This window comes from Neomonachus schauinslandi, chromosome 10, assembly GCF_002201575.2.
Source record: "Neomonachus schauinslandi chromosome 10, ASM220157v2, whole genome shotgun sequence".
Lineage (NCBI taxonomy): Eukaryota > Metazoa > Chordata > Mammalia > Carnivora > Phocidae > Neomonachus > Neomonachus schauinslandi.
In genome coordinates, this window is record NC_058412.1 from 80,777,679 (window position 1) to 80,800,535 (window position 22,857).

The window sequence follows — 22,857 nt, forward strand, 5'->3', positions numbered from 1 at the left end:
TTGTTTGTTTCGGTACTGCCCATCGTGTGGCTTGCTTTAAGGAAACTTCTGATGCGAAAATGGCAATGTGCTAACAAATATTTATTGGTAATGCCATGCGGAGCCATATTAGAGCCTAAGGCAGAAGAAAAAATCAGTATTATCGATCCTGTCTTTATTTAAAACGTGGATATTCTATTCATCGTGGATTGTTTTCTTTTTTGCACTGACCTTTGTTTTCTAAAATATTGCATTTGCATCCTACTTAACTTGACTGAGCTTTTTTGGCATCATCTTGGGCCCAACCCTGTTCCGTGGGCACTTATTATGTGCCAGGGACGTCAAACAGACACAGTCCCTGGCCTCATGGAGCTCATACCCTAGCACGGTCATGGCATTAATAAAAAAATTTCTCACAAACATACGATCGTAAAGTCTAGGGAGCTAGGAGAGTATAAGAAGTGCCCCTCTGGTCCCCAGGCATTTGACCTGCTCACTGGGTGCATGGGAGTTAATGCCCTGCAGGAGGGCTGGATAGGTTCAGGCACTTTAGACCATCAGGAACTTCCTGAATCCATTTGCTTACTAGTTCTGTGAGCTCTGGGTCTAAGAATGTAGGGGTGCTTATCTCAGATGAGAATCAGTCTGTCATGTGCTAAAACACATTTGCAATCTCTGTATTACCTTGCATTGGTTGTAAGCAGCGACCCCAGTCTCTAACCTCAAGGCAGTTTTCAAGCCAGCTTTATTTGGAGGGAGCCTTTCTGTTGAGTTCATTAGTTTTTAGACATTGATTCAAGATTAGTAAGAGAGTCTTCGAGGTTAGTAACTCTTTTTTTCCTCTAACAGCCCAAACCAGTTAGTTAACTGGGCTAGGAGAGGAGATTCTTTTACCTGATATTTAATACAAGTTTAACAGTACTTAGATTGCATTCATTTGATCTCATCAGAAATCTGTACGACATCAAGCAAAAAGGAATTCCTCTCCCAAGATCAAAGCAGCTAATTTCTTCAAAACAAACCTTTATACAATAATAGGAAAAAGAAGTGTGTACTCAGCTCGCTTTTTATTATTCTGTATGAGATGATAACAACAAAATGCACATATATTTTTTTCTTTAGAAGTTTAAGCAATTGTTCTACAAGAGGGTTAGCTTTCCAAACTCTGTGAAGTTCAGGAGAACACTACCACCAGAAGTTGTCGATAGCACAGTGCAGATGGCGATTCTATGGAATGCCCTTATTTTTGTAGGCATTATGTTATTTGACCCTCAAAACAACCCTAGGGAATAGATAGAGTGTGTACTTGGATTATTATTTTAAATAAGAGGCACCTCGTTTTACCAGTGAGTAGTAAGCTTTTAGAAATACCAGACGATAAAGGCTCCAATGATTAAAAGTGTCAAACCCTTAAAAAATATTTGGTTACTATTAAAGAGATATTGAAGTATGTAGTTAGAGGCATAACAGACTACCACTATATAACTTCAAAGCGTCATCCTTAAAAGCTCCCAAATAATTTTAACATGTCATTAAAAAAAAAAAGCAAATTATTGTAGTTTAAGAATTTTTTAATTGATCACACATTGACAGGTAGAGGCTTACATTTATGCATTCTTACACCGAAGATGCTGGAATGAAGATTCTGGTGCCATTTTCACTTCCACAATGGAACATTGTGTTGTGCGGAGCCAGGCCCTCTCCTGCGCCACTCTTCACTCATCCTAGATATTGGTCATCTTGGTGACCTCTCTAAAAAGACACAACGAACCCACACACAGAGAAGAGCAATTGGGTCCCATTGGTTAATCAGTGGGCGCATTCTTCATTTGCCTTAGCATACATTTCTCATGGATTTTGTGTGTAAAGCTATCACAAGAGAATGGGTTCTTTCAAACAAACCAGGGTATAATATTTGATCTTTTAGGAATTCATATCATGGCATGAATAGAACATCTACTACTAGATTTCATATTTATATTGTTGTGTTTAGAACTGAAGCATCTTTTTACATTATTATAGCATCTGATTAAAAAAAGTTAAGAGAAATGTGAACTTTTATTTAAATACATTTGGATTCAGATTTTCCCAGTTTGATTTTCATAGTCATGAAATTACCACAGAGCTTTTATTTGAGGTGACAGAAATTTCCTTTATGGATATTGAATGGATGTTCCAGCGACAAGCGTCTCTCAGCTTACAATTTTATTTTTTTACCTAGAGATTATTAACATTCAGTTTTTCTAAGGATTGTATCTTTCCTGTGCTTACAATATGATCATTTCAGGGATGATTTTGCTAATGAAGTGGCATGTAGAAAACTCCAGGTATCACCTTGCCTAAATTAACAATTCCTCTTGTATAATTTCATAGCTGTCGCTTCTCAATGTGGATCAGTGCGAGATAGTGCCTTTGGGATCCCTGTATTACACATCCAGCCAACAGCCTGAATGGACTTTAATTAAGTCTAGTCTTTCCCAAAGTGGCCAGTTACAAACTGGGAAGAGTGCCAAGTTAGACCTACTGCTATCTTGAGTTTAACTTTACCATTATCTTATGGTTTTTTCCTATTTGGTTGTGAATATCATTATGAACATAGGAAATGTAACTTTTTGATTAGCTGTTGTTTCTGCTCAGCAAGAGATTGCTTCCACCATGATAAAGGAATGTGTTCAGATTGTGGGAATGTGTAGGTGTATCTCAATCAGAATAAATTTTATTTCAAGGACTTTTAAATAGTGAGGTTGAAAAGCCCTGATAATAATGTTTAGATCACCAGGGGTGGTAACTGAATATCAATAGTGTTGACATTTGCAGCTCTGAGATATGGAAACTCTGATTTCAAGGATCTTGTAGAAAGGGCATTAGTCAGTCTACAGGTAGGATTGCTAAATGAATTCTGGCATACTGTGATCCCCCGTATCCAAGTCCTTAAAAATATTTTAACAATTGTACTTACAAATGTACAAAAAGTACTCACAAAATGTCCTTGCTATGTATGGCTACGTTGCTACTAATGTTTGGGAAAAATACTTAAAAAGTGGCCTGTGTTGAAACCAATAGCTACTGATGTCTGTGATCAATTATCCTAAGACCTTTGCAAGCAGATAGGAGCATCTTTGTGCCTTTATGCCTTGAGAAGAGCTCCAGCGAGGAAAGAAGAAATCAACACTCTGTAAGGTTTTATACCAAGATATTAAAGGAAGTGAGAGTATTGAAAGATGCATTTAATTTTCCTTAGTTCTCTCTTTTTTGTTCTTACTTCCTACAGTGAACATATATTATTCATACAATGAAACCTTTTCTAGAAATTCCTGCCACTAGATTGAAATGATTGAAATCAAATATATTTGTCACATGAGAATTCTGCACATAGCAATGTCATGACTTTGAAATCCTAAGAAGACAATGGTGCATTGACTGATAACCTGGACATGACTTGATTTTTAAACCCATTTGGGGGTGCAGCGGGTGGGGGAGGAGGGGGAGGGCTCATGATGAAGGAAGCCTTGGGGGAGCTGGTCATGCGGAGGCAGGGAGCAGTCAACTGCTTCTAGAATCTCACAGAGTGCCCAGTGTCTCAGAGCTGGGTTGGCTTTCAGAATAGAAATAGTCTAAATGTCCTCATAAGATATGATTCTAGTTTCTTACCATTTTTCTTTAACCAACGATAAAATCCCTAAAGGGACAATTCCAAGGTAAAGGTACTCACAGAATTTTAATACTCCCTTAGATCAGTGCTATTCAAAATGTGGTGTGCAAATGGTGTTGTCCATGAGCTGTTTGTCACCTGTCGCAGTGGGATGAGTGCAGACCTAACCACGAGTCAGTCTTGCTTAGTAATCTTATTTCCATTTAAACTGACAGTAAAATGTTTGGTTCTAATTTTATAGTATTTTTTTAAAAATTTATTTTCTAGCAATTGATTTGTATTGTATTTTACCAACGTGTCTGCTCATAACAAATATGGGGGAAAAAATAACTGGTTTGTAACCACCTTAAACCCCTTTTTAAAAATGAGTTAGAATAATTCCCACATAAAAGCTATAGGCAAGGAAACCACATTTTCAAAATGTGAAGTCAAGACACATGTACTGACATTTCACAGGAACTTACTAAAAGAGTAGAAAAAATTATGTTAAAACATGTGTTCTGGAACTTAGAACTCCCACATGTATATTGATACTTTTGTGGCACTCTTGCCAGGATGTAAGAATAATGCTTGGCTTCCCTCCAATGATGTTTCCAGGGCCCAGAGGATACACAGAACCAAAAGACTTTCCCTGGAAGACGTGGAGTGCATGAGGAACATTCTGACACACAACATGTACCAAGTTCGACAAAGGGTGTGTATAAGCCATCTGACTTGTCCCATTGCCTGGCCTTGGAACCAGTCATTCAGGAATCCGTTCTTGTTCACATTATCTCCTCTAAAGTAGCTTTCTGGCTAAACCATTTATTTCTGCTTGATTTGGAGAACAAAAAGTTAATTGTTACCTTTCTGCTAAAAAAAAAAAAAAAAAAAAAAATTGGCACAGGCGGTGTAAAAAGGAATGCAGATCCAATTGCTGGCCCTAGGGGTCAGGCTGCCCTAGCCCTGCAGCCTGGTACTTTCAGAACCAATAGGTCTCCCTCTCCCTCCAAAGATGAACAAGTGGTGGAGCTCATTCACCGCACCACAGAAAAAGATGGCACCAGGACACCAATGATAGGCTCAATCTGATTGACTGTAATAGAGCTTAGAAAGTTGAGATGGTTATTGAAATGCTGAAAGCCCATATTAGAGGAGACATATTAGGCATATTATTTTTTAATTTTGGAAAAAGGTATGGAGTCTATACTACCACTTGGGAACTGGTGGAAAGTGAGTAGTAAGAACCTTCCTGGGGGCGGTGGTGAGTCCTTCTGAAATTTTGATGTAGTCAAATGACATTTAAGCTTGTGAAATCTAGATAGGAGTTTTCTTTTTTCAGTTTGAGGATTCAGTTGAACATGCCAATGCTTGAGTATGATATGGCTCTAAGTAAATTCATTGTGAGGGCCTTGGTTTTTGTGACTATGTTATAGATCACGGTCTTGATGGGGCCAAAAAATCCATCAGGTCTACTTGCTTTCAAGTAGAAGATGCTGAGGTTATGAGAGTTGTTTATCTGACCTGTTGAAGGTCAAACAAAAAAATCTAAGTTAAGAACCCAGGTCTTCCAACTGCCTACCCAGTGCTCTTTCCATGACTCCAGCCTTACGCGATCCAGTTAAAGTGAATGTTCTCTGGCTTCCTGTTTTGGAAAGGTCAGTGATTAAGGGGTATGTGTCAGCAAAAGGCTCTGCACCTGCTGAAGGAATATAGGTCAGCATCAATCATAGCAAGCTTAGAGTAAATTCAAGAGCTTTCAAATCATTCCAAGTGAAACTGTTTCAGTAAGACTATCACATTCTGATAAATAGTTAGATAAATTGTTAAAAGCTTCCTGGTTTGAAGAATGTCGGCTTGCTTCTTGGGGGCCAGAGCTCAAAGGCAGCCTGAAAGTTAACCTTTTTCCCATGTGGACAAAGGTTGAATTTAAGGAAATGTCCAGAAGTGGAGATGAAGATCCTGGGACTCCAACTCAGTCTAAAATGAGGTTAACTACCCATTCTCTCTTTCTTTCCTTCCATTCAGGTTCCCAGATGGCCACATTTCGTCTTTCATAAGGGCGTCTATTCCATCTGTCCTCCAGATTTCTCCCTTCTAAGCTATATAACATCTACCTTTCTTACTGCCCCCAAATAAGCAGATGGGGCATGGAAGGTCACATGGGGAGAACATAAATAATAAGCAGAAGGGAGTTTTCAAGCCCCTGAGATGGCTTTTACCTCCACTTTTTGTTACTTTGACGAAGTGAGCCTCACCAGTCCTTCCCTTCCTGTCTCCTTTCTCATCCCACCTTTTACATGGGTCATGTGACTCCCCTTTGCCCCGTGGTCCTCTTGCCCTCTTGAAAGAAAAACTGCTCTGGAGATGCAATGCAGGACGACTGTCTCCTTGGTTCTAGTGAGTGATCTATAGTTTTGAGGATTGTCACAAAAGGTGACATCTGTGGTCTCTAGCCTGGGTGATAGTCACTGGACCTCACACTGTGTGGGGCTGATGGCTGGGGCATTTCTCATAGTCTCATCTCAGAAGAGTCAGGAGTCATTTCAGGGCAAGGGTGAGATGAGTGCCGGGTTTGACTGGGGGATCCTGATTCATAGTTGATCTAAAACTGAGCTGGTCCTGCCCGATCTGTTGCTCCTGGGAGGGCTCTGGCCACTCCTGTTTGAAGCCATTCCCATCAGCATGTCCAGTATCAGATTGTCATTGCTGGGCAAGTTGAAGAACTAGCCTCCAGAGGTTCCCAGTGGGACAGCCCTCTGGGATGCAGAAGCTCTTTGCAACACACTGGGGATGGAGATGGAGAAACACTCTCTTTAATTGTACAAGGGAAGAAACTGACCTCCGCTCAGACTCTAAGGATAAGTCAGAGATTATTGATGGGCAGCCCCCTGGGGAGGCCCAAATGATCAGGTCACACGCAGAATTCAAAGGAGTAAAACAGTTTATTCAATTTCAGTTCTCTTCAGCAGATTTTTAATGCACATCTAGAGCTTTGTCCCATAGAGCTCAAGTTCTAGGGGCAAATACAGTCTTTCAGCAATCACCAGTTCCTTCATCAAAGGACTGGACTGAAAGAAACAGAAGGAAGAAAATTGCATATACATATGCATAGGACCTACTATGCTCCCTGCAGATAGGCAAGGATAATTACATGGGTGATGTGATATGAGGTGAAATAGAACAAAAAATGTCCAAGTGTTCCTTAAAGTACAGCCCTCAAGTCAAGGTATAGGAAATTCCTACCAGCAACATATACTCATACGTGTATATATATGTACAGACACACATACATACATGTGTGTATATAAACATACATGCACACTGACGTCACTTTTGCATGAATTTAATGTTGATGAAAAATTGTAAAAGTTTGTCTTGGTAGTCTAATACTTAATTTAAAAATGTTTTCTGTGACAATGTCACATGTCATTCTTTAATATCTCCATGTATACAGTGCACTGAAGTTGAGGTCCATCTTTAGTGATGGTGGATAAGAATCCCTATTTCAAACATATTTCAAAAATTTAATTTTTTGCCAGAGTTTTTTTTTATCAGATTGGTTAATTTGTCAAGAGTGGCTGGGGGCGCCTGGGTGGCTCAGTTGGTTAAGCGACTGCCTTCGGCTCAGGTCATGATCCTGGAGTCCCTGGATCGAGTCCCGAATCGGGCTCCCTGCTCGGCAGGGAATCTGCTTCTCCCTCTGACCCTCCCCCCTCTCATGTGCTCTCTCATTCTCTCTCTCTCAAATAAATAAATCTTTAAAAAAAAAAAAAAAAGAGTGGCTGGTAAAGATCTCCTATCAGGAGACGGTGAAAGTTGGCTTTGCAAATTCCTCATTGTTCCCTTGGCCTCCAACCCGTACCTTCTTTATGGAACTTCTTTTAGACAATTGTCTGTTTTGTGAGGACTAGTTAGCTAACAGACAGTGAAAGCCACAAGTCTACTTAACTGGCTGTATATATGCTAAAACACAAGCAATAAACTAAAACCAGTGAACCCGTGAGGACACTGTTGTCAACGCCTCCTTGTTACAAACACCCTCTTCTGTTCTGGTGGGGAACTGGACCATCTTCTATATCGACCAAGCAAGGGTCTGTTATAAATCTCCATATTAAGTACAAAGAAAACTTAATTTCTTTTTTATTTTTTATAAAAACGAATAGAAACATAGGTATTAGTATTTTTTCCTTACACTGGAGATCATCTTGTGGCATCTCTTTTTTTTTTTTTTAAAGATTTTATTTATTTATTCATGAGAGACAGAGAGAGAGAGAGAGGCAGAGGGAGAAGCAGGCTCCCAAGGAGCAGGGAGCCCGATGCGGGACTCGATCCCAGGACCCTGGGATCATGACCTGAGCCGAAGGCAGACGCTTAACCATCTGAGCCACCCAGGCGCCCATCTTGTGGCATCTCTTAAAGCGTGTGCACCCCACTTAAGGGACCCTTGATCTGGAGGATGGAGTCTCTTCTCTTGGCAGGTTGTCCCTAGGATTTTCCCCCACTCCCGCCTGTGTCTCATTTCTTACCATACTTTGAATAAAGTACTAAATTCTTCTGTGGTAAACAAATGTCCAGGTCTGCTCCAGTAGGTCCTCCTATCTCCCATCACATTTTTCCAGAGCTGTGTCTTATCTCATGTGTTCCCTCTTCGTGAAGGGAACATCTACTCATCTTTCAAGACTCAGCCCAGTGCAATGCACCTTTCCCACCCAAGACTGGATCAGTGCCCTTTGCCTAAACTCTGCAAGTCCCTGCAGACCCCAATATCTTATCACTTCCTAAGCACATAACAGTATATGCTTGTTTGATGACCCAAATAGGCCATGAGCCTTTTGAAGACCATTCTTCAAATGTATCCATTTTTTAAAACTCCTGCACCTACCATGGCACCTGACACATAGAGTATTTGCTATTTTGTTTTGAATTTGAAATCCTTAACACAATATCCATTAACCAGTCCTGAATCTGGTATCCAGTGGGACCAGTATATTCACTGCTGCACAGGGAAAAGTAGGGAGAAAGGAGTTTCCAATTAAGCACTTTATGAACATTTGAGGACCAAGCTTTGTCTTTGGTTCAAGACAGGTTATCACTGGCCTGGTAAGAATAAGGAAGAAAATTTTTTATAAAGATAATTGATTCAGTTTGAAGGACAGCTCTTTAATCAACAATTATGCACTTCCTACATTTTGGTTAAAAAAAAAATAACAAAAAAAAACCCTCTTCCTTTTTGAACTGATAACGGTGATAGTAATCGGTTGATTTTTTTGAATGTAGCTTTAACTGGCAAAATGTAAAAATAGCAACCTTAATGGAATTCCCAAAGTAGTTTTGACGTTTTCCTGACCCATTAGACCCAAACTTTCAGTAACCATTCTCCAAGCATAAAAAACATGCCCCGGGAAAGCGTGTGGGTATGGGGCAGCCAAAGTCCATGGGTATCTCAGGGCAGGACCACTGCAAGGATACGAAAGAGACAATGCAGGGGGACAGCAGGGCGGGGCAAGCCAGAAGGCACAGGCTCCAAACCCCAGCTCTGTCCTGGTAGGGTGGCCTCGGTCACAAGTCTTTCTTCTCAGGGGCCACCGCTTGCTCCTTTGTAATTGAGGCAAATGCTTAGGTGGCCTCTCCGGTGTCTTTTCTCTAGTAGTCTTAGTATGTGATATTTCCATGGCCCCAAAAGCCATGGTTGTATGGTGATATCCTTACGTATTTGACATTCTATTCTTTCCGCAGACCCTGTCCTACAACAAATACAACCTCAAACCCCAAACAAGCGAGAAGCAGGCTAAAGAGATTCTGATCCGCCGCCAGAATACCTTAAGGGAGAGCATGAGGAAAGGCCACAGCCTGCCGTGGGGAAAGCCGGTATGGTGGGGTCTGTAGATGCACCCGGGAGCTGGGACAGTCCCTTGCACAGGGCCTCCTCGGGTGACTGCCAGTGGTAGTTACACAAAACCAGCACCTTGTTGCCGGAGTAAACCAAAGCAAGAGGGTGCAGGACACGAGACAACTTCCCTCTGGGTCTGGAGCCTTAGGGTCCATGGTTAGGATGCGCCTCCAGGATCCAGTCAGCGACGGGGACACACTCCCTGGGCTGTGAGTCTAGACCAGGTGCCATGGTGGCCAGGTACTGACCACTCCAGGGGAGCCTCCATGGACTGGGGCGCTGGGCTCTAGAAGCTTCCTTCTCTCCCAGGAAGATCTAGGGAAGGATCTGTTTTGCCCAGACTCTGGGGTCTCATCTTCATATTACCCACCGTGCATCTGAACTATTCTATTTGAGGCCATATTGTACCAATTTCACTGGAACTTCTGGACGAAGGTTACGTCTAGAGTAGATTCTAATTTCTACCCTAGTCTCAGTGGCTAAAATGTAATGCTAATGAGGAGGACAGTAATAACAGCAACTAACAGCCTGAGCAGAGGGTTAAGTGACCTTGTTCAAACATTTTAGTTTCACAATTTATCATTTTCAAAATAAAATCAAACTAAGTGTTCAACCTGTGATCTTGTAGGAATGCTTACCTTAAGCACACATTTGACGGGCCAACATTAAGAGGTACCTGTAAACCTACTAACGGTATCGTGACATAGCACTCATATTGTGTTTGCAAAGCATACAAGTGCTTTCCAGTGTTTTAGTTTATCCTCAGACTCTTTCTGTGAACAGTGTAACACAGGCATTTTATCCCCTTTCTCCAGACAGTGAAACTCCGGCACAAAAAGTCTAATTGGCTTATCCCACTTAATCATAATTATTCTAATGAATAGAATACAGATCTCCTGACCATGGACTAAATACTCTTTATTTTTTCCTAAAACAATATATCCCAATAATCCATAATTCTGTTTTTCTTATGAAAAAACAAATGGCTTCCAAAATAAAGTCAAGTGAGGGGTTCATAATGGTCTGTTTTATCATGACAGGGAAAGGAAACACATATTGAAGGCTGAAGCATTCTGCTGTCTCTAAACCAGTCACAGGAGTACAAGGGAGCCAGTGTGGGCCTGTATCTCCCACTGTGTCCCATGGGAGGCTCTGAATCGCAGACTCACCTCTGCTTTTCCTTTCTGTTTGCTATCCACAGGCCGGTACCAAAAATATCCGCTACCTCTCCTTTCCCTATGGCCATCCTCAGCCTGCAAGAAGAGATCCGAGGGTTGCTGATTTCACAGGTAACCTGTCTGTCTGGCTGTTCTTCTTTTCTTGTAAAGGGTCAGATGGCAAATATTTTGGAGCTCGTGGGCCAAGAAGCAAAATCAAGAATATTATGTAGGTACTTACATGACAAGAAAAAGAGTAAACAACTTTTTTATTCATCTAAATCAGCGCTTGATTTACAGACACTGAAATTTGAATTCCATGTCATTTTTACCTGTCATAAAATATTCTTCTTTTGATTTTTTTTTTCAGCCCCTTAAAAAGGTGGCAACTATTCTTAGCTCACAAGCCATATAAAAAGAGGCAACAGGCTGGATATAGCCCAGGGGGGATAATTTGCTGATGTAAAATGGGTACTTTTTTAAAATATTTGAAAATTTTAACTCAAATTGAATGTCTGAAATATTTAAAAATTAGCAGGATTCTCCCAAATTGGTAAATTTTACTAAAATAATTTCAAATTTACTGATTAACTGTTTCCTGCTTAATATCGAATTCTTAAGTAGAATTCTTAGAATATTGAAACTGCCTATTCTAATAAAAGCCGTTATTATTTTTAAAATGTATATATAAAATGATTTTCTATTAGCAAAGGTGATATGTAATATATAATATGCCATATTATCTATTTTAATTTTCCCACATTTTTAAGACTTAAAAACACATTGGAAATTCAAATAAGCTAAACCTATAGGATTTGAGAATTATATCTTTGAAGAGTGAATATAATTATTCTTCAAAATGGAACTTTATTTTCTTCTGATTTAAAAACATGCTTGATATAAAACCAAAATCAATCAGTAGAAAAAAGCATAAAATAAGAAAGTTAAAAGCACTTGAAACCCCAACACCAGGAAATAATCACTATAGAACATTTTGGTAAGCATTCTTCTATAATTCTCTCTGCACCATCCTGATCCCTACCCTATTTGTACCTGACAGAAGAAAGAAAGAAAGAAACAAACAAACAGCATCATGTTATCCACAAAATCATTGTATCATCATTGTTTTGGAATTTTAATAAATTGCCTAGTTCTCTCAACCATGTACTGTGGACATATTTCCATTCAATTGATATAAACTAAATAATCATTTTTATGAGTAAATAATAGTCAATTATATAAAATAATCCTAGCTTAGTTAACTAAATCCTTATTAACAAATATTAAGGTATTTTGCCTTTATGTGTAATATGAGCAATGATATATAATAAGCACCTCAGATCACTTGTGATTGTTTTTTGCACAAATAATCAATTATTCCCTTAGTACATTTTCTGGGAAGCAAAATTTGGGGGTCAAAACTACACATATTTAAATTTACCCTCACACCCACAGTCTGTGAGAAAGGTCATTGCCAAACACTTCTTTTTTTTTTTTAAGATTTTATTTATTTATTTGATAGAGAGAGCACAGGGAGAGAGGGAACACAAGCAGGGGGAGTGGGAGAGGGAGAAACAGGCCACCCGCGGAGCAGGGAGCCCGACGTGGGGCTCGATCCCAGGACCCTGGGATCATGACCTGAGCCGAAGGCAGACACTTAACGACTGAGCCACCCAGGCGCCCCCATTGCCACTTTCCCATCACTCAGACTTTTGAGTGACCTCTGATGTGATAGGATAAAATTTACATACCATATTAATTTTCATCTGAGTCTGATTTTTAGTAAGGTTGAACGTCTTTTCATATTTTTTAGAAGCAACTGTATTTCTTCTTGGGAAGTTTCTGTTTCTGCCTTTGGCCATTTTTTTCTATTCCGTTGTTTGTTTTCTTAAAATGAATTGGAAGAACACTGTATGACAAGGATAGCATCCATTGTCTCATGCTTGTTGCGAATGGTTTCTCTTCCAGTTTCACATTTATCTTTTAGTTTTTAGATATACTCGCCATTCAGAAATTTTTATTCTGATTAATCAAATCTGCTCCATCTTCCACAGAAAAATTAGAAAACCATTTACCCAATGTTTTTAAACTTTACTAGTTTAATGATTCCATTTAAATTTCAACCCTTTGAGATTTATCTTTGTGTAGATTAAGACAGAGCCATGCTTCAGATTGTTTTCCAATGGCTGTGCACCTGTCCCAACCCCATCTTTTCCTCCAGGATAAGATGCTATCTTTGCTGTGCTAAAGTCATTTACCCTGAGAGAGTTCTTGGCTCTCAGTTCTGTTTCATTGATCTAGCCATTTATTCCCAGAGCACTCCCTTGAAAGCAGTGTCATTTTATGTTATAAAAGAGCTAATCCACAAACAAAAGCAAACAAACAAAACAAAAGAGTGCCATTGTAGGGTGTATAATAAATTAATTTCTAAAAATCTTCCTGGTACAAGTAATTTGCTGCTATTTACATTGTTTGAATGAATAGAAAACATGAAATTCTCACGGTCATTTCTTATGATGGACATACAACATCGCATGCTCCTGTAACAGGGGATCACCACGTAACAATCTTACTTGAGCACAAATGTGCAAATCTTTTTTTTTTTTAAAGATTTTATTTATTTATTTGACAGAGAGAGACATAGCGAGAGCAGGAACACAAGCAGGGGGAGTGGGAGAGGGAGAAGCAGGCTTCCCGCAGAGCAGGGATCCCCATGTGGGACTCCATCCCAGGACCCTGGGATCACGACCTGAGCCAAAGGCAGGCGCTTAACGACTGAGCCACCCAGGCGCCCACAAATGTGCAAATCTTAAATAAAGCATTATTAACAAAATACAGTAGAACATTAAAGAAATACTACACCTTACCAAGTGGGATTTATTCCAGAAGTGGGGGTTGTTTAACATTTGGAAAATGTGTTTACAACATTCACGAGATGAATAGGTCAAAGGATCCTATTCTTCGAATAGATGCCCTAAAAGGCATCTCACTCGTATTTTCCGTTAAAATAATAAAATCCTGGGGTGCCTGGGTGGCTCAGTTGGTTAAGCGTCTGCCTTCGGCTCAGGTCATGATCCCAGGGTCTTGGGATCGAGCCCCACATTGGGCTCTCTGCTCAGCGGGAAGCCTGCTTCTCCCTCTCCCACTCCCCCTGCTCGTGTTCCCTCTCTCGCTATGTCTGTCTCTGTCAAATAAGTAAATAAAATCTTTAAAAAGTAAATAAAATAATAAAATAAAATAATAAAATCCTAGGACAATATATTTAGGACTTATATGAAGAAAACATAAAAGCTGACTTCTCCATGCTGTCATTTTTCTCTCTGTAAAGAGAATATTGGTACTTCCCACATACAACAGTGTTGCCCCGAGGTGAAGCCAGGCAATGCATACAAAACTCTTAGAACAGTGTCTGGAACCAAGTAAATGAACAGGAAATATTACCCATTATAATTAGTACTACTGAGGAACATCAAAGAAGACTTGATGTGGGTAGATAGAGGTGTTCTTGGAACGAAAAACAACACTTCAGTCTAGGCATGGAATGAACTCTTGGCCCAATGAACATTTTTTTCTTTCAAATGTACACAACTAGTTCAAAATTTTATCAGATGAGCAAAAATGGTGGTTAACCTAAAAATCTGAGAAGGGAAAGTAATGAAGTGGGACTATTTTTTGAATTGTTATTAAGTTTTTTATTTTAATTCTAGTATAGTTAAGATACAGTGTTATATTAGTTTCAAGTGTATGATATAGTGATTCAACAATTCTATACCTTACTCAGTGCTCATCAAGTTAAGTAAGTGTACTCTCGGGTGCCTGGGTGGCTCAGTCAGTTAAGCGTCTGACTTTGGCTCAGGTCTGATCCCAGGGTCCAGGGATCGAGTCCAGCATCAGGCTCCTTGCTCAGTGGGGAGCCTGCTTCTTCCTCTCCCCCTGCTTGTTCTCTCTCTCACTATCTTTCTCTCCCAATAAATAAATAAAATCTTTAAAAACAAAGATAAGTGCACTCTTAATCCCCTTCACTTATTTCACCCCTCCCTCTACCCACTCCCTTTTGGTAACCATCAGTTTGTTCTCTGTAGTTAAGAGTCTCTTTCTTGGTTTGCATCTCTCTCTTTTTTCCCTTTGCTTGTTTGTTTTGTTTCTTAAATTCCTCATATGAGTGAAACCATATAGTATTTGTTTTTCTCTGACGGACTTATTTCACTTAGTGTAATATTCTCTGGCTCCATCCATGTCATTGCAAATAGCAAGATTTCATTCTTTTTGATGGCCAAATAATATACCTTTGTATATATATACACCACACCTTCTTTATCTGTTCATCAATCGATGGACACTTGGGCTGCTTCCATAGTTTGGCTATTGTAAATAATGTTGCAGTGAACATAGGGGTGCATATATCCTTTCGGAGTGGGACTTAATTTACTGGTTATCCTTAATAAGTTTTAAAGCATTATAATAATCAGGGTTAGACTGAGATCATTCTCATTGAGTCTCTGGACACAATTATTTGAATCCACATTCTCTCCAAACCTGAAGTCTTTCCGCACCAGGACAAGTGAAGGAGTGGCCAGGGGCCTCTAGGGGAGAAGATGGGGGGAGAGACGGCATTGAGCAGGCAGTCTCTGGCTAACCAGGCTGTGACTTGGAGAGCATTTTCCTTTCTCACTGTCCCCTTGCTCTCCAGTGTTGGCACATCCCTTACTCTAGATGTGTGGGGGGCTCCACATTCTCTTCCAAGGCTCTTTTGCATGGAGCCAAGGCTCACTTGGTGTTATAAGTAGAGAGCTCCTTCCTAGACACCGACCTCCTCTGCTCTGAGGCGGCTGGCAATCCATGTAGATTGGGGAAGATGAAAGAGGTCTGGAGATGGACACACAAAGATGTGAATGTACTTAATGTCACGGAACTATGCAATAAAATGGTGACAATGAAAAAAAAAAAAAGGTTAGGGGCGCCTGGGTGGCTCAGCCGGTTAAGCGTCTGCCTTCGGCTCAGGTCATGATCCCAGGGTCCTGGGATCGAGCCCCGCATCGGGCTCCCTGCTCCGCAGGAAGCCTGCTTCTCCCTCTCCCACTCCCCCTGCTCGTGTTCCCTCTCTCGCTGTGTCTCTCTCTGTCAAATAAATAAATAAAACCTTTTAAAAAAAAAAGGTTAAAATGGTAAATTTTATCAGAATTAAAATAAAACCATCAGGAAAGGGAGGAGGGAGGGTTGCACCCACGGTCTAGGTCTCTAAACAGTGTATATTGTACTAGGTAGTCCAGTGTCACCCCCTGGGTATCAGGCTCTGCCTGGCCCTGTGCAGAAGCACTTCCTGTTTCTCCTTCACCCTGCCCCTGGGTGCCTAAGTCCAGAAGTTAAAGTGGAAGAGAGAAGAATAGATGTTCAGATTTTGCTGCAAGGTCTCCATTGATCTCTCCCTGGAACTGCCTGCCTGGGTGCTGACCTGCAGGACATTGTGCAATTGGGACAGAGCCCAGCCCCCGCTCTTCCTCCTTCCTCTTCCGCTTTCCACTGGCTTCTTCCTCCCCTTTTGGACACATCTACTGATTTAAGTTGCATGGAATCTTGCAAGTTGCCTGCTCAAGCCTCTTCCTAGTGTTTGGAACCTACTTTTCAATAAGCAGAGGTGGTCAGGAAACATCAGTTTTAATCTGTGTGCTGATGCGGAGCATATGCTCAGAAGGAGGGGTTGGAAACTAGGAGGGGGTGGGAGGGTATGGGCCAAAGGACTGCTCTTTGGGGCAGAAGCATCCAGGCCATTGTTTCCTTAGGTAATATTCCAAGCACCAAAGGATCAAGAGGCACTCTTGTTCCAGGCCAGATCATGGAGCACAAATTAAAGGGAAGTAGAGAAAAAATGGACAAATAATCTGAACTAATTTTTTTTTTTTTTTTTTTTAATTCAAAGCAGTTGATTCCTGTCCCTCACTCCACACAACTTCCAGGCTACCTTCTGAGGACAATTCAATTACATTTAGAAAAACATTATTAAATAGGTTATTTAAAATTTTTCTGATGACTAAACACATTTTGCCTTCTGCATACCAGTGTGCACATCAGTTCCAGCTGTGGGGTTTTTATTTAGTTTTGTGTTTGGTTTTTTAAGAGGGAATAAAGAGTGGGAGAAAGAATCCTGCTTTTAGATTTAAATATAAAGTTCTTAAAATACTTAAATTCCCAGGAGAATATTTAAAGGGAAAATAAATTTATTTTATTTTTTTTAACATATAATGTATTATTTGTTTCAGGGGTACAGGTCTGTGATTCATCAGTCTTACACAATTCACAGCGCTCACCATAGCACATACCCTCCCCAATGTCCATCACCCAGCCACCCCATCCCTCCCACCCCCCTCCACTCCAGCAACCCTCAGTTTGTTTCCTGAGATTAAGAGTCCCTTATGGTTTGTCTCCCTCTCTGGTTTCATCTTGTTTCATCTTTTCCTCCCTTCCCCTATGATCCTCTGTCTTGTTTCTCAAATTCCTCATATCAGCGAGATCATATACTTGTCTTAGGGAAAGTAAATTCATAAGGTTAAAACTTGAGGAAATGAGAATAGGTGAGATTTGTGAAAACTACTCATTTGAAGATATGTGCTCAGTGAAGTTGGGAAAAGGCAATGTCCTAGGCATGGATGAGGTCTTTGGAAGGCCATCTGAGAGGGGATGTTACGTAGATACCCAATGGCTTCCCTCTGCTCTTGGCGTAGCCTCCTGACCTGCACATGGCACGTATCAGGGAGCCAGGCATAGTCTGGCAGAGAGCAGATATGCAGCTGGACAGACTCTGCTAAACTGCAGTCCCATCTTCACTGTGATACTAAAAGTCGCTTAACCTCTTGAAACCTCAGCCTCTTTACCTATGAAATGGAGATGTTAACTTTACTCATCTCCAAGGCTTGTCATAAGGCTTAAGTGGCATAATAGATGTAAAATAGGTAGCACAGTGACAGGTGCAGAGTGAGTTCTCCATACATGGACATCCCATCGCTATCATGACTGTTACATGCCAGCAGAAATCTGTTCTCCTCTTACCTGCTTTGGAGGGAGGACGTCTAGTCACAGTGGTTTTGCCACACATGGCTCTCTGCTGTAGCCACCCCTGTTTCTCCAAGATTGGCTCTTTCAAGGCCCAAGGGATGAAACTCAGATTTAATGCTTTCTGGTAACCACTGATTAAAAAGCAAACCAACCGGGGTGCCTGCATGGCTCAGTCAGTTAAGTGTCTGCCTTCTGCTCAGGTCATGATCCCGGGGTCCTGGATCGGGCTTCCTGCTCAGCAGGGAGTCTGCTTGTCCCTCTCTGTCTGCCCTCCCCCCCACCACCACTCGTGCTCTCTCTCTCTCAAATAAATAAATAAAATCTAAAAACAAACAAACAAAAACAAAGAACAACAACCAAAATCCAAACTTCCCATGTTCCTATCACAGTTACCATGGAACCCTCAGTCAAGCTTTGGTCTTCGACAACACAAAACATCTTTGTGCCTTATGGCCCAATGCCTGTGGCCAGCTCTTCTGATTTTGTAAAAAACACTCCCTTACCTACCTGAAGGAGTCTAGCCTGATACACAGGTTTCGGTGCATTTCTAACACAGCACATATACTTCTATTCTCTGCCCTCCTTGGGGCAGAGAAAGTCAGACAGGCAAATGTAAGATCTGGAACCTCAAGAAGGACGATCTTTCACACTGAGTTCTTGCCATCCAGATATGGAGTCTCCTCTCTGATCGTTAAGTCGTGTTCTTTCCTCCTCTTGTCATATTTCCCTAGGTAATGACAGCAGTGATTCAGAACTCCCGTCCATCATGTTCAAAGCACACCCTCGAACAGGGACACTTCAACAAAGACAGCTGACACAAGAGATAATCCCAATGAAGAGCTTACCCAGAGGACGGAAGCCATGCCACTTCGGGTATCCAAGAAACACAAACCAAGAAGAGCACGTTGGCGCAGGCAGAAGGGAGGCACTACGGCCCAAGCCACTATTCCACGCAGTAGATGAGGAGTTTGAATCTGGAGAGGAGAGTGAGGAGGAGGCCTCAGCAAGTGGGTCCCGATGGTCAGCGGAGCACAGACCCAGCAGGCAACACCACAGGTCCCACAGTCCTTTGCTCCAAAGAAAATAGTTTCATCATCCACACGATTGTCTCCATGTATTTCAAGAGTCCATTTTCTTATTGTTGTGGAAGAAGGGTTTTCAGAGTTACGAAGAGAACTACTGAGTCTATTTCTCAGAAGCTATTAGACATGCATCTATTAGAGGAAGGGAGATTTTTTTTGGAGAACAACTTGGAACAAATTTGCAGGCTCTGCTACATTCTTGGTTGGTGTACTCTGTAGATGAATTCCCTGTGAGTGATTAATGTTAATCATTGCAGGACTTATTACTAAAATTCCTAAGAGTGTGTGATCCATGAAATTTATTGAGATACAAGCATGATTGGTCAGTGATTCACACTGACTATCTGCTTGTGCAGCTTATAATCAAGTTAGAACTGGGAAGGGCCTGGGAAATCATCTGGCCCAATCCTCTGTGTTTACAAATAAGGACGCCTTGCCCAAGGTCACGTGGTGAGCTGCTGCTTTCACAAGCTGGCTGTCCTCTCTCCCGAGAGAACGCATCCAATTTTCATTTTGATATGTACTATGTGATAATTATACTTTTGGGGAAAGGTAAAATTTACCATAACATGACTATATTTAATCAGTAGCAAGAATAAATGGATGTGATATGTACTAGAGAATTAATCTGTGAACAATGGGCTTGTAGTCTATTTTATAATTGGAATATTTATTTTAAAAACAAAATGGACATAAACAGACTTTCATAGCAATGACACGAACAACAGGTATTTATTAGATGTGCAGTTGTAGGCTGTGATACTGTGCCCTAGGGTTGGAAACTATTTCCCAATTTAATTTTCCATCCTCATCACCCCCAGACTTGACACTGAACCTCACACCCTAGCTCACCAACTTTGCTAGATGACTTTATCTTTCCTCCCTTCTTGCTCTCTCTTCCTTTTCTCACTCTTCTGGCCACCTGTAGATGAACACATATTTATTCAGTGCTATTTATTGTGCCAAATGTCTGATCTATAATAAACAACCATATTATCCTTTATCATTGCTATTTTTGACATCTCTAACCATCCCCAACTGATTTAATCCTGTACATCTTTGAAGGATGCTTTCTGATGCACCCAGCTCCCTAGACCTGCCTTGATCCCCTTACTCAGAAGCAATGAAGTGATTTGCTTCCTCCTGGGTGCCCCCACAATGCACTGGGTGTGTTACAGAATTTATCTGGGAATTACACTTACACATGTTGTGTGTGTATCTGCCATGATCTGAAGGACAGAGAGGATAGTCTGTTCATTTTAAATTTTAACCACTCATCAATTGTGTTTTTTTTTTTTTTATCTCTTGGCTTTACTTTTTTTCTATTTTTTTTTACTTTGATCCATTTTTTTGTCTTAGTTATTACAGTGCCCTTGGTATGTGGTAGATTATCTATAAATGTTGGGGCAACAGTGACCTTTTTTTTTTTTTTTGCTTCTGAATATGAAATATAAGGCTGCTTCTAGGTTGTCTAAATATTTTAAATTATATACTACCAAATAATAGTAGTCAGCCCAAAGAGATAGAAGTATATATAAAACCTGGCATCTCTGAGTTTTGGGTTTTTTTTCCCTCTTTATTATTGTCTAAACAAACAAGCAGTCAAAGCAACAGAAAAAACTTTATGCCAGGGAGTCAGTGAGTCATTATCTTCAAACTGTAGATGAAGATACAGAGAGTAGAGGCATCAGAAATCGCCTTTTCAAAGCCATATGCAAAGCCGATTCTTGAGAGGTAAAGAATGCTGAGTTCCTTGCTGGATTCTCCACATAACAGAAATCCAAACTGTGAAGTCCCCTTCCCAGAGTTGCCAGCAAAGTCTAAGAATTAGTGGAATTTATCTAATTCTTCTGTTTTCCCTTTGAGAGAGGGATGGTGGGATTTAGTGAATAGATGGGAACTCTCCCTTTTTATTGGTAGAAACCATAATGGAGTCGTTGGCCTGGAGGCCATTTATTCATCTAGACACTGTCTGACCCTGGCTGCCTGGGACAGGAAAGTGGCCCTGGAGTTCTTTCCTGGAAAGTTGAGGGCCCTCGTGGTCCTAGTAGCTCTGGTAGACTTGGCAAGCTCATGGTGGAAATGGCCTCTTTACTCAGTCATCCAGGATTGTTTCCAAATGCAGTTTGATCTGATTTTCATTCCACTGGCGACAGCCCACTCTGGGGATTGGTTGAGGGTGTGATTGGTACACCAAGAGTGCTCTTGGGTTTGGGTTTCATATCATGAGTTTTTCCAACAGGCACCAAGCAGTGCAGCAGAGAAAGTTCCCTCTTGAGTGTTGAGACAGTTCTGCTTCTTGTTCCCTACACAGCTCGGGGGGGGGGGGGGGTTGGAATCCCATGAGGGTGTTCTCCTGGGCCCGGCTACTGGTCCACTGAGCATCACACCTTCTCCACCAGAAGCAGAATTTGCCCTTCTATCTTCAACCTCGAAAAAGCAAACACACAACCCACAGAATCTTATTTTCCCTCTGTAAGTTGTTTGTTTTGTTTTGTTTTTTTACTTTCTCAAACCTGTTCCTATTGTTAACCTCAGTGGACTTAGGTTTTAGTAAATTCTGAAATTGGGTAAAGTAACATTTCCTTTTATTTATCCTATACGGCAGCTTTCTACCTTAAAGGTTTCCCACATGTTTGCTGGTGTTTGGGATGTGGTAAATATTTGTACTCACGCTGCCCAAACCTGACGTGATGCTATGGGACCTCCCCTGTCTTTCATCATCCTGCTAAAAGAGAAACATTGGCTGTAGAAGAGAGTCTGCTATGACAAGTTGGGGATGGCATTCTGGACGCTCTATTGTGCTTCCCTCATGCTTTTCTCTCTCGTGAAGGCCAGATACTTCTGTGCTTCTGAGAAAAAGTTAAAGGGCCATGGGAAGTAGAGCTAGGATTGCCACTTGAATTCAGTGATAGAATTACCATGCCTAGGTAGAAGAGGTGACTACTGCTCAGGTCTTTAGCCTACATTGTTGATTTCAGCCTGCAGGGAAGCTCCTAGAACACTTCCTCGCCTATTCAGATGTCTGCCACTCAGATCATTTAGATTTTTAAATCCATGTAGCTAGTTCAGAGCTTAGGCTCTGAGGTCAGGCCACTTTTAGCTGTGGGACTTTGGGCAACCTAGTTATCTTCCCCAAGCTGAAATTTACTGATTGATAAAATAAGGTAGTTATTTTATCTACCTCATCAATAAGGATTAAATAAAGTAATATCTGTAAAAGTCTCAGCTTAGTGCTTGTTTTATAGTAAGAGCAAGAATGTATGTACTCATGACAGAGGACGTACATTAATTTAATTACATGAAGAGGTATAAATAACAAACATCTGAGACTTTTCTGAGAGGCAGTTTGAATGACATAATAGAGGATACTTGGGGCTATCCATTAATTCGTAGCAAAACCAGAGATCAGGTCTGGATATGGATTCATGTTTTTTCAGCAAAGCTTATTTAATTTTTTTGTCATTACTTCAAAATCATTGTATTTTCTTATTTGGGGGGAATGGTCACCATGGTGTCCAACCCTAAGCATGGTTTATTCTCAAAGAGACAATGAATTTAGAAGACCGACCTCTGCATATCATGACAGGCACCCAGTGAAGAAAGGGAGAATTTCTCTGTGCTGGAGAAACATTCAATGGGGTTTAATTCCTCCGCTTGGCATCTTTTCTGTAAGAGAGCTTCCCTCTGGAAGAGTGATTATTTTTAACTTGTAAATATTAACTAGTGAAATAAGTGTTTAAGGACTTTCAGCGTGGAAAAAAAGTAGTTTTTACTGTGTTTCATAACTTTCTAAAATTAGGGAAAATTGTGTTTTTTTTTTAAATAAATAAAGTCAGTGTATGTGTTGGTGTTGTCTAGGGTTTTGCAAATATATTTTATCCACAAATAATACAGGTGGTTTCTTGTAGTTTTAATTTTATTTTTTTCCTGACTAAACTCTGTCAAGTATCTTATTTCTAACTCCTCCTGAGAAAACCCAGCAGTGCAGACAGAGAGCTTCCTTTCAGGACATCAGTCACTGCTAATTGTTAATTGGGCCATAAGCCGCAGGGAATAAAAGAG

General features: G+C 40.7%; 1 protein-coding gene across 1 annotated transcript in view; it reads left to right on the forward strand.

The window, feature by feature from the left end:
• Nucleotides 1–18,797, forward strand: part of SLC9A4 (solute carrier family 9 member A4) — a 67,917-nt gene extending 49,120 nt beyond the window's left edge. Inside the window, exons 9-12 of the mRNA XM_021680286.1 lie at nucleotides 4,229–4,325; nucleotides 9,350–9,481; nucleotides 10,705–10,792; nucleotides 18,442–18,797. Of these exons, the coding sequence (XP_021535961.1) occupies nucleotides 4,229–4,325; nucleotides 9,350–9,481; nucleotides 10,705–10,792; nucleotides 18,442–18,797 (673 nt within the window). The remainder of the gene's footprint in view (nucleotides 1–4,228; nucleotides 4,326–9,349; nucleotides 9,482–10,704; nucleotides 10,793–18,441) is intronic.
• The last annotated feature ends 4,060 nt before the right edge of the window (nucleotides 18,798–22,857 follow it).